Source organism: Heloderma suspectum, chromosome 1 (genome assembly GCF_057233095.1).
Source record: "Heloderma suspectum isolate Gila_16-S chromosome 1, 16-S_ref, whole genome shotgun sequence".
In the NCBI taxonomy this organism is placed as follows: Eukaryota; Metazoa; Chordata; class Lepidosauria; order Squamata; family Helodermatidae; genus Heloderma; species Heloderma suspectum.
This window is the reverse complement of record NC_139458.1, coordinates 343,873,220-343,890,467: the sequence shown is the minus strand read 5'-3', so window position 1 is coordinate 343,890,467 and position 17,248 is coordinate 343,873,220. Positions and strand designations below refer to the sequence as shown.

The following is a 17,248-nucleotide window of genomic DNA, read 5'->3' as shown; positions in this document are numbered from 1 at the left end:
AACTCCAGGAGGCACCAAGACCGTAATTAATACTTTGGACAGCTTCACACATGCAACTTCATATTTTGAGTTCTCTACGTTATGTGCATGGGATATGGGAATGGGGTTCAGGGTTGTGTCCCCAACCTGTCTGAAATTTGTGCCCTGGAGTCACTTTTGAATAGGGGCTTACACATCTGGAGCCCAATGAGCATAGGCCCAATCTGTGCAACTGTCACTCCAAACAATGCCAAATGCAGACTAACTGTGGCTCTCCTTCTACAAAGCAATGTTTGGTTCTTACCCTGAAGCAGTTTTGTAATAGTTACCTGCTGCCTATTGGCATGGGCTCATATGAGAGCATCATGGGTAAGCAGGTGCAGTAATTTGGACAACAATGGAATTCAGAGAAGTCACATATACAGGCCCCACATGAGGCAATAATTCATACGAACAGCACTTCCATTTGATCTTTGTCTGCCAGTAGATTCGTATGTTCCCATGGTGCTCACTGACCAGTCTGAACAGCCCACATGCTGCAACCTGTAGTGTTGCCCATATCCCACAGAAGTCCTTTATCCGCAATGACAATCCTTTAAAATAGCTGGGGTATGAAAGAGTTATAACTAGCGGATGGCTCTCTGTTCAAGATGGAGGCTTATAAATTAGTTCTAGCATCCATCTGGGAAAAGAAATTACTACAGATGATACTCAGTGTGAATCTTTATCACCACATGTGCCTTAAAAAGAGACTGCTTGAGAGCCATCATACATATTATGTAGAAGATCTGTGATTGAATTTCCCAACTTGGGAAACTTAGTAGCGTGGTGGTAGTATTTTCAATTGAAATGCAGGCACGGAGGAGGAGGTGTTAAACCCATTCTCCCCAAACTGTTTTCCCAATCTAAATCACCCCTTCCCAAACTACTGTTAGCCCTGTGGGGAATGAATGCAGGTAGCTGACAAAACAGGGCATTAAGGTGGGAGGACATTATTATTCTATGCTGCAAATGCTCCATTTTGAGGCTTTAACATTCCCTGCTCTCCTTCTCAACTGGTTCTACATTTAAAAGTCATCAACGAGCCATAGAGAGATGGATTCATTTAATTATAAAGCTCCATAACCAGAAATTCATGAAAGTATTTGACGGACTGCCTAATGCACAAGCTCGTCCAAAAAAATACTTACTGCTTCACAAGACTCTCCTCACTGTTCTAATGTAACATATTTTTAAAAAACTATTCCTATGACAGACTAAAGCCAGGTTTGAAACATCAGCAGGGAAAAGAAGCCATGGTGGCTTCTTTTCTTTGCCCTATGTGTGCTGCTTGTGCAGCCACCATTTCCTTAATTACCCTTGCTGCCCAGTGGGGGTGACTTCCAAACTACCCTGCAACCCATGGCTGATTGTAGGGGTTACAGGGTGGTTTGATGCACCTCACCAGGTTTGGACAACACGGCAACCTGTGCCAAGGAAAGGGTAATCAGGGAAACGGTGGGTGCATAACCTTCTCTTTGGTGGCTTATTTTCTTCGGCTGATCATCCAAACCCAGTCTAAGTGACTGGTTGACATGATCACCATGGCTTAAACAGGCCATGAGACAAGCAAAAGGCTGGATGTGCCTGATCTCATCTGATCTCGGAAGCTAAGCAGGGTCAGTCCTGGTTAGAACTTGGATGGGAGACTGCCTGGGAATCAGGCTTCCTGCATTGAGCAGGGGGTTGGATTCGATAATCTTGTAGGCCCCTTAAACCCTATAATTCAATATGATTCATGGACGAGTGGGAACTAATATGATTCATGGTGGCTTGTTTAAGCTGAAGCACACATGCTGGCATCATTTGCCTAGTTACTCGCCTGAGTGCACCTTGTCGTGTTGTCCGAACCTGGGCAGCATGGCTTGTTGGAGGGGGAAACAACCCTCACATAACCCAACAACAGGCCACGGGTTATTAGAGGGTTATTTCCCTCTCCCAACAGGACATACAGCCCAGGTTCAGGAAACACAACATGCTGTGCCCAGGTGCCCGGGCAGTAATTAGTCAAATGGTTCCCACCATGCATTGTGGCTTCAACAAGCCATTGTGGCTTGTTTAAGCTGTGGTGATCGTGTGAACCGGACCAGTATCTGAGAAAAATGGACACACTCGAAACAGAAAATGAAAAGCCATTGTATATATGAATAATTGAAACAGATGCTTTTAAAAGAAGGCATCACTGTCTTCTGGGTGGGTGGGAACTTCTCCTCTTAAATCACCATAACAATCAGTAACATTCCCACAAGTATTTGACTCGTTGGTAGACAGTAATATATCCAAAATAAAATGATAAAAAGTATATAGTCTGATCTGGGGTTAATTTGAACCCGGACCTAATGAGACTGAACTGCTCAGCAACTCCACTAGGCATGGCCTCTCTCCTCTGGCCATGATCAGCTGGGAGCAATCTTTGAGTACACGGAGGATTTGAAAGACCGTGTCAGGACAAAGAGAAAGCTAAAGGATATACACATAAGCCAATCACAGATATCCTATTCACTTCTTTCAGCATTTCACATGCTATTAATCAAGAATGCATCTGATGCCACTGAAATGCAACAATCTGAACATAAATAATACTCATCTACTCCCATATGAATGTGTAGCCGGTGTGTCAGATTCAAAAAGAAGTAGCAAATTCTTGTAGTGCAGTTCTAGGAATGTCTCTGCTTCCTTAACAAGGTCAAAAACATTAGACTGCAACTGAATGAATGGGTCAACTTTCAATGGCATTTTACTGAACATTTTTGCATTTGAATTTTATCCAGTGCTTAGTTTTTACACATTACAGCAATTATAAATGCAATAAAAATATTACCTAGAACAGTTACTGGTACAAACAGGAAATTGGCTAGATGGCTTGTTAGCATAACTTAACATAATTACGGAAAACAATTGTATAAAATAATTTTTCACAACTAAAGGGACCTACCTGTAACTTCCCCTCATCGTCTCCTTCCTGTAGTCCAGAAAGGCTTCCATCTGTCTCACTGAGCCAATGCAAAGGAGTGTCTTGTTCTGTCTTACACTGGGAGAAAGAAGGTGATAGTTCCACCACCTGTCTCCTTTGTAATGACCTAAGCTCCTATAATCAAACAGATGAAGGAATCATAAAACAAATTGTTAAGAGGAGTAGGGGAAAATGGGCTATCTATGTTTTAACCATAGGATGCTTGAAATTTATGAAAGATGTTCAAGCTGAACTTATTTCACAAATGAGCAAATCCACTTTAACGCAGAAACAGATGCCTGGCAGCCTACAGATCTCCTTGAGAGATGCTGTTTGACATGATAATTGTCAACACACACACACATACACACCTACTTGAAGGGAATATGTAAGAAACAGGAAAGAATGTAGGCCCATTTCTAGACAATAACATCCTCATGTGTGAACACAGTTCCTGTTCCGTCTTTTTCTCTATTTCCCTTCCCACCAGCCACTTGTCAGAAACTGAGTTGTGGCTGGGGCCTCAACACATATCTAGCCCCTAAAATGGTACTCCTTTGGGTTGAGACAATAGTGCCACTTTCCATTCACTAGGGAATGGGACAGAATAAAAAGGTGAACTGTCTCTCAATATTCAGGCAAATTACTCATCTAACTGGCCCGTCACCCAGTTTCAATGGAGGATCCACCTGTAAACACATACTGAAAGTCGCAAAGGAGACAGCTAGAAGGTCTCACCTATATGGAAGGCAAAATACAGGAAAGGATAATGGATTTCAGGTAGGGTTGAAATATTTAATGACTAAGTAATTGATGAATCAACTAACATTTCTTTAATATGGTTACAAGCCTGGTTTCGAGGTCATGAAATAAAGTATGTCAATTATGTATCTGAAAGGGAACACTTAGGACCATAATGAGAAGGGGGGTACACCTGGATTAAATGAGAATGTATCTGGTGCTGGCTATGTGTCAGGTCCCTTGGTCCTCTCCCTTTGCAGTTGCACACTCTAGGATACTAGGCTTCAGGGTCACTACTTTATTAGTTAAAGACCAGGTTCTTTACAAATACAAAACTTCAGAGACTCTCAGGCTACAAAGGAAAACAGCTACTCCACACAGTTACAAATATCAAAAGAGGAGCCAAGTGGGTAATTTGAAACAAGAACTTGCCAGCCAGAATAACTTAGAGGGGATGCCCCCCCTTACAGTTGTCCCCTCCTACGTAGGCTATCATGCATAGCCAACCGGGTGGAACGTCTGAGCTCTGCCTCTAACTTTTTCCACTTCGCTCTGCGCCAGACTCTAGCATCCTTCAGGTCACACCCTGCACTCTCCTCCTCCTCCGAGACCCAAGTTCTCACGGAGAAGGAAAGGAGGGGGGCCTTCAGGTCGAACCATCTGTGTGCCAAGGTCCTGAGAAGAATGCCTATACATATCTGAGCTCACCAGGGAGGAAGCTTCCCCCGGTTCTGGCTGTTCCCATTCTAAGTCTGAGCTGCTAACTAACTCCACACACTCAGAATCATTCCTGACACTATGTATGTGTCAATGACATGGAAAATACGTGGTTGGATATGGCTGTGTGTATGGCAGATTTTTATGATAGATTTTTTCTGATATATGCGGCCAAGAGTGGCTTGGCTGGTACCACTGGGGAGGTGGTGGGAGACAATCCTTCATATGGGTGGGGGCAATATTTTCAATTTCAATACTTCCAACTGACCTTAACACTGCTTTGCCTTGTCTGTAGAAGCAGAAGCTGCAAACGAATTCTCTCTCGTCTGCTGTCTTCTATAAGCTGCTGCAATAGCTGCTCGCCTTTTTGTAGAACCTCCTCAATTTGAGCCCTCTCTTCATCCAACTAAAACGATAGAAGCACAAATTTAATAAACATACTTTTTAGAGATGTTTATTACATGGAGATGATGTCTGTGCAGAAAAACATTACTAGTATCACATGCAAAGGATGAACAGGTGCACATCTCTGATGAAAATGTGATTAATGGCTGCTATGGACCATGAAAAGGTGCTTTGGAAGGGACAATGAACAAGCACTGGAAAGGGGACAGACTTTTAGAAGCTTGATTTCAAGAATGGCAGAGTAGCGCCTGCACAGAAGGAGGAGAAGAAAACTTGTACATGAGGGACTGAGTGCATCAAGGTATCCAGAGGATTGTGATAGTAAAACAGTTCGGTAGACATTTCTTTCATGAAGCAACAATTTCATGTGGTCTATAATGTTGCCAATAGACATCCAAGTTGGATAACGCCAAGCTAAAGGGAAGATATTTATACATTAACAAGATCTTCCAAATTCCACTTCTGATGAATCAATAAAACTGTTTTCTGAAATAAGAACAAGTGCAATAGTCTGTTTCATGGTAAGTTCACAAACCTTTTCCTCATCATCTTTTGATTCCATGTGCTTCTCCACAACCTTCAGCATGTCCTGTAACTCACACTCGAATTTATCAAGGTCTATGGAAGCCACAGCAATTCCATGGGGCTCTTGCTTGACAAGCATTTTGTGAGGCTCCTGACTGAGAAGCATCTGACGTAACAGTGGCAAATGCAAACACAAAAAGCATGTATATTGATTACTGGATATGTTTTTATTCACAAACTATACAAAATAACTCATCAGTAAAGTTGCAAATGTACAACCAGTGGAGGCTGGTGGCTCTAAATGTCATTGGGACAGTGCATCCACTCCAGGTTACAGTCAGAACCAGTCAGAACTCAAAAGGAGCTATCCAAGGTGTTTCCGTACCTCTCTGCAGTAGTTTTTTATACAGGTACAGTCTTGGGTGTGGGAGAACTCTGGCCACAGATTATCCTAATTTGTTGGCTCAGATGCAAGATGAAACAATTAAAGTCACACCAAAGAGCTTCTAATAGGAATAATCACCTGAGAGTCATGAGCTGATTTCCATTCCAGGAGACTTATGCTAGGGAAATGCATTTTGAAGAATGCTTGCAGGCCTATACATAAGTAGGGTTAATTGCAAATAACTCATGACTGACTGAAAAACACAAGGCCCTAACTTACATGCTTTTGGAGAAGAAGAGAAAAAAGAAGAGTTGGGGTCATACCAAAAGCCAAAGTAATTATGTACCTTTACAAAATAGGCTGATATTTGGTAAATTAAATGTGTATTTTCAGAAAAACCTAGGAAGTATCTCTGCAGCATTATAGCTTTTCCCACAGGAAAAAGGGAAGCTGATACAAGAACAGAAGAAGAACCATGCTGACTCAGATCAAAGGTCCATCTAGTCCAGCATTCTGTTCGCACAGTGGCCAACCAGCTGCCTGTGGGAAGCCCACAAGTAGGACATGAGTGCAGTAGCACCCTCTCGCTCCTGTTCCCCAGCAGCTGGTAGACAGAGGCATACTGCCTCCAATACTGGAAGTAATATATAACCATCATGACTAGTAGCCAGCAATAGTCTTATCCTCCATGAATTTGTCTAATCCCCAATGTACAACAATGTGCAATCCTCTTGTTGGTTTTTATCAAAGCCCTTCTCCAACAAAAATAACTGAATTGAAATGTGTAACTAACCAACTGATCAATAAAATATCAGGAAGCAGATTCCCTACAAACGGTTTATCATCGAAGTAAGTGTTTGTACCTGGCTCTAAATATAGCTGAGGTCTAAATATAACTGAGTAGCATTAATTTCACCAAAATGTTAAGAACAGAAGAAAAATGGGTCATACAAATTTTAAAATGGGGCAGAATCAGTGCTGTGGGATCAAGAAGCCTTGTTTTGCAGACCTTCCATCCTCACCTTAGCGCTTCTGATGTGCTGTGATACCTTGTCAAAGTTTCTGTTCAGTTCAGCCAGCTTGGGCTCTACAAGCTCACGGCACGACACACCACGGCCATTCATCAGGATAATAGCTTGGTCACGCACATTATCTACTCTGAGACTAACATCATCCAATTCTGATGTTAGACGCTGAGAAGAGAAAAAAAGCAGCACAGGCTTAGAGTTTAGTACACAGCAGGATCAAACAGGGAGGGAGCACAGCAAGAGAGAAATCAGCCAAAAAAATAGGCAGAGTTTCATTTGGATCTAAAATATGCTATTACTGAATAAACCATGTCAATAAGATATTAGGTTTGCCACCTTCACTGTCTCCTCTTTCTTGCTGGCTGGCTTTTTCTCAATCTCATCCAAAAGGGCTTCAGCTTGGTACAGCCAAGTGCTTATGTGGGCAACATTTTCATCAAAAATCTCCAGTTGACTTTGGTGATTCTGAAAAGCAAAGACAAAGATAAATCAATGAAAAATACCTAGGCAAAGATCAATAAAATGAAAGGTTGTCACTATTTTCCACAGGGAACACTTAGCAGTAGTCAGTCATCACATTTATTTGGATTTTTTGGCCCACTCAGTGCCAAGCTCTCTGAATTGTTTATAATAAATTCACATGCACAAGCCAAAATTAAAATTAAAGTGAAATACAAAAAGCATTAAACCTATGTTCTCTCCTCCTTTGCACTATTTTCTTTCTCCTGCTTCCATACCTCTGCAACTCACCTCTTCTCAAGATCAAGCCTCCCCACAGAACTTAGCAAATGCACAGAGAGTATTCATATTCATACTTCAAAATGTCAATATCCAGTGGCTGGGTTCACACAACACAACAACTCATACTCAAGGTTGAGTATGGGTTGCCATTGAACCGTGATTTGTTGGGTTGTGTGAATCCAGCTGCACTAACAACCTACAAAAAGAACCCATGGTTTGTTGTTGGGTTGTGAACTGTGGGTTATCCATGGTTTGTTAGCACTAGCACGGCTGGGTTCACGTAACACAAGAACCCATGGTTCAACGACAACCCACACTCAACCCATTTTCAACCCTGAGTGTGGTTGTTGTGTTATGTGAACCCAGCCAATGAGTTAGTATGTACAAATATATAACCAGTTCTTAACAGAAAAAGAATCTGTTGTCAGGTCAGGGATCCTTGGTTTCAAGAACCACCACTGGATAAAATCAAAGGATGCAGCTCATTAAGTTCATGTAAGATTGGCAGAAGGCAATTTACTATGAATAATGATCTAATTGATGAAGAATATTGTTTATAATAATACTCATGAAAGAGAATTCCCAAAAGTTATCTTTATTTGTTTGTTAAACTATTCATTTTCAGCTAATGCTTCATAGCAGTGTTTTTGACCTTCAAGGCAATGGAGAAAGTAGTAAATATAGCAACTATTTTAACACTGCAGGGAACACCAATTTTTTAAAATATTCCTGGAGAAGCTGCTGAACTCACATAACAACACATTAATTTGACACATTTTTCCATTCACAAGTTGATTCCCACAATTGAATATACATGCAGAACTGTTGTCTGAATGGCTCCTGTATTCCATCAGCTACAAGCTCTTTTCTTCAACCCATTTGTACAATATATTTGCTGGCTTAACTAGTCAGTCAAATAAGCTGTTATAATCTCAGCATATTTTATCAAGTGAATGAGTGCTATGGGTTGAGGTGCCTATGCAGCAGCTCTGATTACTTTGCTATAATCTCTGAAGGAGAACTCCGTAATGTGGAACTCTTCTCAATACCTAACTCAGCATTGGCTAATATTTCTTGCTTCCTATTGGTCATCTGAAATTATAAAATAGTTCTGTTGTTCCATTTGGGTTCACAACAGCTTATTAGTTTCATTTTAGTAGCAAAATAGGTAACCTTTAACAATAAACTGAAAAACATGTTACACTAAACTGGGGGGAAAACACCATCTCTTTGTTCACATATAATTTTAATGATATAACGATGCTTATATTTGGCAATGTACAGCGACCCACTGATTATATCAATGCCAAAATAACTACGAAACCAGTTGTTTCAGTAAGAGTAGGGATGGAGAGCAGTTGAATAACCAGAATTCTCTCACCAATTAACCAAACCAAGACCAACTAGTTCTGCATGCCCAAAGGAAATTTGGGTCCGTATTTTTAGAAAGTATTTCTCAATGCAGCACAGAAATCTGCTTTCTAAGCTGAGCAGACTTTCTAAAATAATTTGAGATATGACAAGAGAGTTCAAAAAATAAGACACAAATGTTACTGAGCATGCCCAAAGCATGCCTAAAGTAGCTCTTTGGATCCTGTCCTTACATCTTTCCTCAGACATTATTTCATTATGTATTTTAGCATTCCAAGTAACGAGGAGATCAAAGAGCACTTATGAAAAGGAACCACTTAGAATCCAGATGCCATATATTTAGAAGACATGGGACCACTACAGAGTCTTTACCACAATTTTTAATCATATTTAAGAGTTTGGAATTGGCGTCGGGATAGCACGCTGTCCCCCAGTGTTCTTAACCATGTTAAGACTTACATCTGCACTGATTGTACTGACACAATTATTACCAATCAAGTCCCCTTTTAACCATAATTTGTAAATCTCCTTTAAACCCTGGGTAATAAAGGAACACTGGTTAGCATTAAGTTAGTGCAGACATAACAAATAATCACAGTTAAGACCACTGGGGATACGGCAGGGGGAATTATTTTAGAGAGTAGGAATAGTGTAATTCCACAGCCTGCTCCAGCCCTCTTAACCACAGATAAGAGATAATAAGCATTTAATTTGCCCTGGCCCACGATGTGAACTAACCTGAAAAACAAAATGATGGAACACAAAGTATGGTGGCAGTACAGAGTTTCAAAGGAAGAGCACAATGTAGTTAAGAAAGATGCCAAGAGAAGTCAATCTCATCTCACACATGCATGCGCGCATGCACGCGCACACACACGCGCACACAACAAAATAAGCCAATACAACCAATGGGGAAGACCAAGAATTGGGATTACTGCAACTAGACAGAAACCGAACATCAAGCATTACGCTAAATCACCATTATAATTAACTATAGCTAGGCTTTTCAGATTCACAATGGGTTTAAAGTATCAAGTGTCATCATTTCATGCTGAGATAGGCTGAGCGTTGGCCTCTCCTCACAGGCATTTCCATCCTTTTAACACCCCACATAGTGAGAAGACTTGCTATCCTATTTAAGGTTACACTTTGGAAACATTGACATCAGACAGGTATCTCAATTTAAAGGTAGCAAATATCATAATGTGCCATTCACATATACAGCTTACCAAAAGTGTGTTGCACCAATCTTCTGTCCACGTTCGGACTCTACTCCATCCAGCATTAAGAACACAGAGCTTTTCCTCCAAAGAAGTCTCACTGCCTTCAACTAAGGTCTGGAGAACTGCACTACTCTCTGTTACGTTGTTAAGATCAACTTTCTTCCTTTCCAATTCTCTCAGCACATTCTAAAAGGCAACAAGAACTATTAACAGAACAGCACCAAATTCCTCAGGATTGCAAAATCAAAGATGGCATCAAAAACGTTCTCTGGTTATGGCTTTGCTTCTAAATTGTCAGCTTGCCTTTTCATGTGACGTAAGGCAATTACCAGCAATGTGAATATATGCCAAAATAAATCACAAATAGTGAATGTTCAGTGAATGTGGCAGTCACACATTTCACTGAATGTAGTTTGTTTGTTTGTTTGTTTATAAGCACTGGCCTATTCTACTTGAAAACTGGAGCCTTGCAAAGTTATTGGGGCCATTAGCAGTCAAACACTACCCTTCTGTAAACATACAGACTTGTTTAATATCTACTGCTGAGATATGATGTCTTAATGGTCAAGAATATTTGTATCATCCTTTCTCCTTTATCAGATTTGTTTTCATTAGATTTTTGCCATTTTATGTAAATACTATAAGTGTGAGTTGTATTTGTTTAATGTTATGTCTGAATATCATCAGACAGGTTTGCAAGACTCCAAGAACTTCTCCACACATCCATGTCTGTGTCATAAGGGCATGAAACCTATCACAAGTTACCATGTTATTTATAGGAGTAACATGCACAACCATTCCTGCAACTTTTCATGTCGGCAGCCATTGGTTTTATTATTAACTTCCTTTGCACTTTCAGATTATACAGCTAGCAATTCATACATGTCTTTTGTACTATTTCTTTAATACAAAGAAATTATACTGCTTCATTTTTAACATCAATTCACAGTACACAATACTCCTCCTTGTAGGCTAATGACTTTTTGCACTCACTTAGGCAAATAATTGACTAACCATGATATTCTCTAAAATAGCAATCAATAATTAAAACAAGCAATTAAATTCAAAAAGCTAACAACTGTATTACATTAATGGAAGAAGAAACACACTGCCGAGCAGTGAATCTAATGTGCTTTTGTTTTGGGCTGGTTCAATTCAGATGTTTGAGAAACAAAGTTTTAAAATGTCTACAAAAAGACAATCAAATGAAAAAGATATTTTAAGGTGCTAAATCATCCATGTCAGCTTGGGGAAAAGGCAGTGTAAAGGAAGGGTGAAGACAAGATACGCTTGAAGATTATCTGTTCTTAATTACGTACATGGGCATTTACCACACGGCATAAATTTTGTGTAGTTAGCTACCTGGTTGACTTTTGAATAAGTTTAAATCATTATAAAATCATTTAAAATCATTTAAAAATGGATGTCAATCAGCCCTTTCTGCCATCACTGATGAGATTCATCATGTAATAGCATGCAAACGTTAACTGCTCAGATTGCACCTAGTGCATTTGAAGTGGTGCTGTAGTGACATTTTTATTAAGTCCTCTGCTACAGATGTTATAAAGTGACTACAGATCTAATAGCTAAACCTTCAACACTTGAAATAATTCACTTTTATCTTTAGCCAACAGAATGTCTCAACAGCTCTCTGTAATGTTGCTACTTCTATTGTGCCCCACAGGAACACAGGATAAACAATAGCAGCCACAGTAACAATGCATCATATGTAATGGTTTTGGAACCTGACACCAGGGAACAAATGCCAAAGATTCTAAATTCTAAGCTCCTAGTTACAATCACCAAAGCATAAATGCTTTTACACAATTGGCTGCCATCTGCACAACAGCAAAACTATTAAGGCAGTTTCAAAATCATGCTTTAAAACTTGCATCGACTTCTTTCCTCAGTCTAATGTAAACCAGCAACAAACAACAGTAGAATAAGTACTATGTATGTTACTGAATTGCACTTTGGGTATCTAATAGCCCCTGAATATATTTAAATGTGTTAAGGGAAAGAGAAAAGAAGTGAAACATAAATTCCTTGCAGGGTCTCTGTAAATTCCATGTTTGCATGATATTCAAAATGGCTTGTTGGTATTATAGGATTTTGGAGCCCTGAAGATAGACTTCTACTGACCACAGCAGCAAAAATGGAGACAGTAATTGATCAATAAGTGAACCCAAAGGACAGAATGCTGTTGACAATTCTATTTGCTTTGGAAACTTCTTGTGCTTTACAGTCTTCTCTATTCAAATATTATTTATTTAATATATGTGTAAGGGCTTTGAGTAGGCTGCAATTTAGAATGTCCTATTGTCCAAATATGGAATAGAGAGGATATTCTCTGTTCATTAAAAAAAAAAAAAATCCTGATGGGACACAAAAGAGGAAGGACAAGATACAGTTTTGCTTACCTTAGCCCATGCAATTTCAGTGTCCAGATCAGCAAGCAAACCCTCTGAGGTGGACTTGTACACTAATCCAGCCTCAGTACCCTCTAGCCATTTTGACAAGGAGAGAGAGACTTCCTTGAGTTTACATGACAGCTGCAATGCCTGTTCCAGATCTTGCTTTCCTTCAGTGACCTGCATACAGAAGACAGCATGTAAAGAGATAAAGACTGCCATTTCAGGCCTGAAGAATAAGTAGTAGAAAAAGTAGTTGACAACATCCATGTGATATTATAGACAAATTCACTGATGTCCTTTCAGATCTGGAGAATCTGAATCAGATCTGGTCACGTTGACCCAACCAACTAACTGTATCTCTGAAGGCAGAGGGCTACGGAGCAAGGCCTCCAGTGATGACCATAAAAGGCAGGCAAACTCTTCTGGGAAAAGATGGTCCTTCAATTAACCAGACCCCACTTCATTTAGGGCTTTATAATAATCGCCAGAACTTTAACTTGTGTTCAGAAACAAATCAGAAGCCAGCGTAGCTCAAATTGCCTCTAATTAAGTACTTGAAATTCATGGTATTTCAGCAATCATTTGGAATTTGTTTTATACAGCAAGCAAAAATGCACTTAGAGAACTCTGACAACTCTTACCTGTGCACCCAGATCATTATAAAGAAATTTCAGTGCTGTCAGTTGTTCATCCATGCACTTTGGGTTGTCAGTTTGTTGTTTCTGTACAATTTGCCTTCCTGTTTTAATTACAGTCTCCACTTCAAGCTTTACTTCACTGAGGGTCTTATAGAGTTTCTAGAGCCAAGTCAACATACACTTTGGTTACCAGTTAATATTACAGTGCTTATTTTTACTTTCAAATAACTGTTAGAATTGCTCATGTTATATTCCTTCTGAATGCTTGACTATAAAGCTCAAGAGATGATGGGCAAGTTCAGACATCGTGGTCAGACCATAGTTTGGCTATCAAGAATGCTTGCAAGCTCCTTCTCCATTCCTATGGTTCACAGTAACCATAATTTTCTATGACATCCAAACTGGACAAAATAGGAGAAGTGATTCTAAATCAATCAGAAATCCATTTCAAACTGTGGTTTCTGGTCTGGAGATTAACTACGGTCAGCACAAGCCACAGCTCCCCAGTTTGGACTAAAGAAAAATTACTTGGACTTCATGGCAAACTATGGTTACCCTGATGAACCAAGAAGTGATGCATGGATTTGACATGTTGAAGGACAAGAGAGAGGGAAGAGGATAGACTGTCTGAACCCACAGCATGTTCCTAACAGCCAAACTATGGATTAGTCATGATGTCTGAGTTGAGATAAACTGAAATTAAGATCAGTAGTTCACAACTTTAAACACTTGTTTCATCCAGAGTTTAAAGAACTAGGCTAATTATTTCCATTTTAGTACAAATAAGACAATAAAAGTATCACATTATAGTTATAATACATCCCAAAAGATGACAATGTTCCAAGACTCTCTATCAAACTTTTCTCCAGGCACTATTAAAGTGAAGAGTTAAGTAAGCCTGCCCTTAGAACATGTGTTATTCTGATAACATGAGTAAGATTCACATTCTTTAATTATTATATCTAGGTGCAAGAATACAATTACTCCCCCAAAAAGCTGTTCCTTTTATCCATGCTGCCCACCAGGTCTATGCATATAGTTCTTCATACCACCAAAGTATTCATTTCAGTTGATATACAGAAGCAAATTACCTTAATGCTTCATAAACAAAGGGAAATATCTATATCTAAGGATATGCATACACATACACAAACACACACATCAGTGAAAAGTAGGAATGCCCAGCCATAACTTTACATTACCATGCACTTATTAAAGTGAGACTGAATGACATCGGGGTCAATATCCTTCACATCCAAGACATGAAGTTCAGCCTTTACACTATCCAGAACCCGTTTACAATCCAGCATACGTTGCTCAAAATTCGCTGGTTTCTGGAAGAGCTGATACTTTGTGGATACCTCCCGAAGTTTCCTCTGTTTATATAAGAAGGCAAAAATTTCAAATAAAAAATACAACAGGATTCAAAATCTTCTCCCTATGTTGTCCCTCCACCCTTTCCTCTTTCTCCCCACCTCTCTTGCTGAGTTGACTATCTTGTTGTCTTTGTCTATCCTAACTACGCCCCTTGATCCCAATGCCCTGGTTGTCATTTCTCCTGCCATTATTCCTCCTTTCCACCACATCATTAACCTCACACACACACGGGATCGTTCCCTACTGCACTCAAACATACCACCGTCTTCTCTCAAAGAAACCATCCCTTGACCCATCCTACGTCTCCACCTACTGCCTCATTTCCCTTCTACCCTTCACCACCAAACTCTTGGAGTGTGCTGCTTCCTCCCACTCCCTCAATTTTCTCTCCTCAGAGTCTACTTTCAATCCGCTCTAATCTGAGATGGGCCTCCTGCATTCTATTGAGGCTCCCCCACAAAAATCACAGTTGACCTCCTCACTGTAAAACTTAAAGCCCTCTTGTCCAGTTCTCATTCTTTTCAGTCTCTCTACTGCATTTGATACAGTTGATCGCTTACTCCTGCTTGATACCATTTCTGCCTGAGGCTTCCACGATTCTGTCCTCAAGTACTTCTCCTCCTACCGGTCTAATAATTCTTTCAATGTTTCCATAGGGGGGAGCTCCTCCTCTGCTTTCCCTCTCTCTGCTGGTGGAGTCATTTGACTCAGCACCCTAGATCCCATGCCCTACTACAACTCTGTAACCAAACCTGAGCACTTGTAACTGAAAAAATCACATATTCTCTCCCTATTTACCCCACCTCCCCTTCTCTTCCCCTCTTGTTTCCCATGTTGACTTTTGAGCAATAAGCTCCTTTTGGCAGAGATTTGTCTTCTTGTACTCTGCACAGCATCATGCACACAGATGGTGCTGTATTATCATCATCATCATCATGAAGAATTTTGTTCTATCACCACATACTTTAATGAATGCCAGAAATTCCCCAGACACCCCCCCCATTTACAACAACAACAATTCCTGCAAAAAATGCTTCACGTGAATTTTGAAATACTTCAAAGCATGATTTATTTCCAAGCAAGTGTTCCAGACCTCCCAACTTCTTTTTGCCACTGACCCAAATTCAAGGCATGTATTCAAACCAAGAGCAATGTAGAGAGCCAGTGTGGTGCAGTGGCTAGAGTGTTGGACTGGGAGCTGGGAGATACGGGTTCTAGTCCCCACTCGGCCATGGAAGCTCACTGGGTGACTTTGGGCCAGTCACAGACTCTCAGCCCAACCTACCTCACAGGGTTGTTGTTGTGAGGATAAAATGGAGAGGAGGAGGATTATGTACGCCGCCTTGGGTTTCTTAAAGAGGAAAAATGGCGGGATATAAATGAAATAAATAAATAAATAAATAAATAAATAAATTCTGTTCAATCAATTCTAGTAGCAGTACTGAGATTTTCATACCACAAACACACCCTCTGTTCATTTTTTTAATTACGTGTCTGTACTCAGACCCCAGTAAATAGGAGAAATGCAAAGAGCAGATATTTGTGATACTTACCTGCAAGGTATCCAGATGAGACCCACCACGAGGAGATCTGCATTCTGGGGAAACTGGCATCACTGACCGCACGTTCTTTTTTAGCTCTTCCAAGGTGGATTCATGAGCAGCAATCTCAGCTTGGATTTTCTGCCAGGTCATTATAGGAGAGGCAAAAAATAGTACATGGCAGATATCAGCCTTACTAGCAATAAATCACACCATAGAAGTCTATTATGAATGCTACAATGTCTACATCAGTCATGCTTGCTTTGATGATAGGCTGCTTCTTTTAAAGTCATTAGGCCCATTACAGCAGGTATTCCAGTGCATCCTCACACACACACACACACACACACGCACACACAAACACAGACAGCTAAATTATACATCACAAATTCCCTTCAACAGGAAATCTATTATCATCCTACAACCCAAAATCCTGTGTGACATAAAAGAAACCCCAAATCTACTGAAACTACCTGGGCCTCCTGTGGCATTTGGAAGGCATCTATTCTGTCAGTCAAGTATGAAGTTAGCTGCCTATCCAGATCCTTCAAGTTTTCTTGTAGGACCTGCAACATGTGCTCAGTTTCTCTCATCATTTGAAGCTGCTGTTCCAAGGAAATCTGCCTGCTCACTGCCTAAATGGAAGAGCAAAAGAATAAAGTTGCACTAATACTTTTGGAGTTGCACATAAATCTGAATATAAATATGAAATAAAAAGAGAACTGCAAACACTGCCCTCTGCTTTCTTGCTTGCTGCTAAGAGCAGAAATCAAGTATTACTTTCTTAACATTATGGGACACCCTATGCAAGGTACATAATTCAAAGATTCATAGCAAGGGAACTCCCATACAAAGGCACTGACTTTCCCTATTAACATTTCTCATCTAAACATGTACAACAATAGGATGGGGGAAGGAACATAGGAAAGCCAGGCATAGTTTGAACTCATAAAGGGATTCTATAATCACCATATCATGGAACATCAGACCCAAAATGGATGTCAATGGACATCGATTCAGCCTTTAGCAAGATCCCCTGACATTCCTAACAGTTTCACAATCACACCTTTCAAAGGACAGCGAGTAGTTCTCGCTCCAAGGTAAATGGTTCTTTAAAACCAATTTGCCATATCAGTCTTCAGAACAGGTTGCAATACGCAGTGAAAATATG

General features: G+C 40.2%; 1 protein-coding gene across 11 annotated transcripts in view; it reads right to left on the bottom strand.

Annotated features, from left to right (window-relative positions):
* UTRN (utrophin) overlaps nt 1–17,248 on the bottom strand; it is a 507,208-nt gene that overhangs the window by 321,325 nt on the left and 168,635 nt on the right. For 10 of the 11 annotated variants that reach the window (XM_084827754.1, XM_084827752.1, XM_084827759.1 and 7 more), the window contains exons 30-40: nt 16,551–16,712; nt 16,090–16,218; nt 14,362–14,535; nt 13,163–13,318; nt 12,528–12,698; nt 10,114–10,293; nt 7,109–7,237; nt 6,767–6,937; nt 5,370–5,525; nt 4,698–4,835; nt 2,954–3,106 (exon numbers count right to left, since the gene is read on the bottom strand). In XM_084827754.1, the coding sequence (XP_084683880.1) occupies nt 2,954–3,106; nt 4,698–4,835; nt 5,370–5,525; nt 6,767–6,937; nt 7,109–7,237; nt 10,114–10,293; nt 12,528–12,698; nt 13,163–13,318; nt 14,362–14,535; nt 16,090–16,218; nt 16,551–16,712 (1,719 nt within the window). The remainder of the gene's footprint in view (nt 1–2,953; nt 3,107–4,697; nt 4,836–5,369; nt 5,526–6,766; nt 6,938–7,108; nt 7,238–10,113; nt 10,294–12,527; nt 12,699–13,162; nt 13,319–14,361; nt 14,536–16,089; nt 16,219–16,550; nt 16,713–17,248) is intronic. The other variant, XM_084827758.1, reaches the window with a different exon arrangement.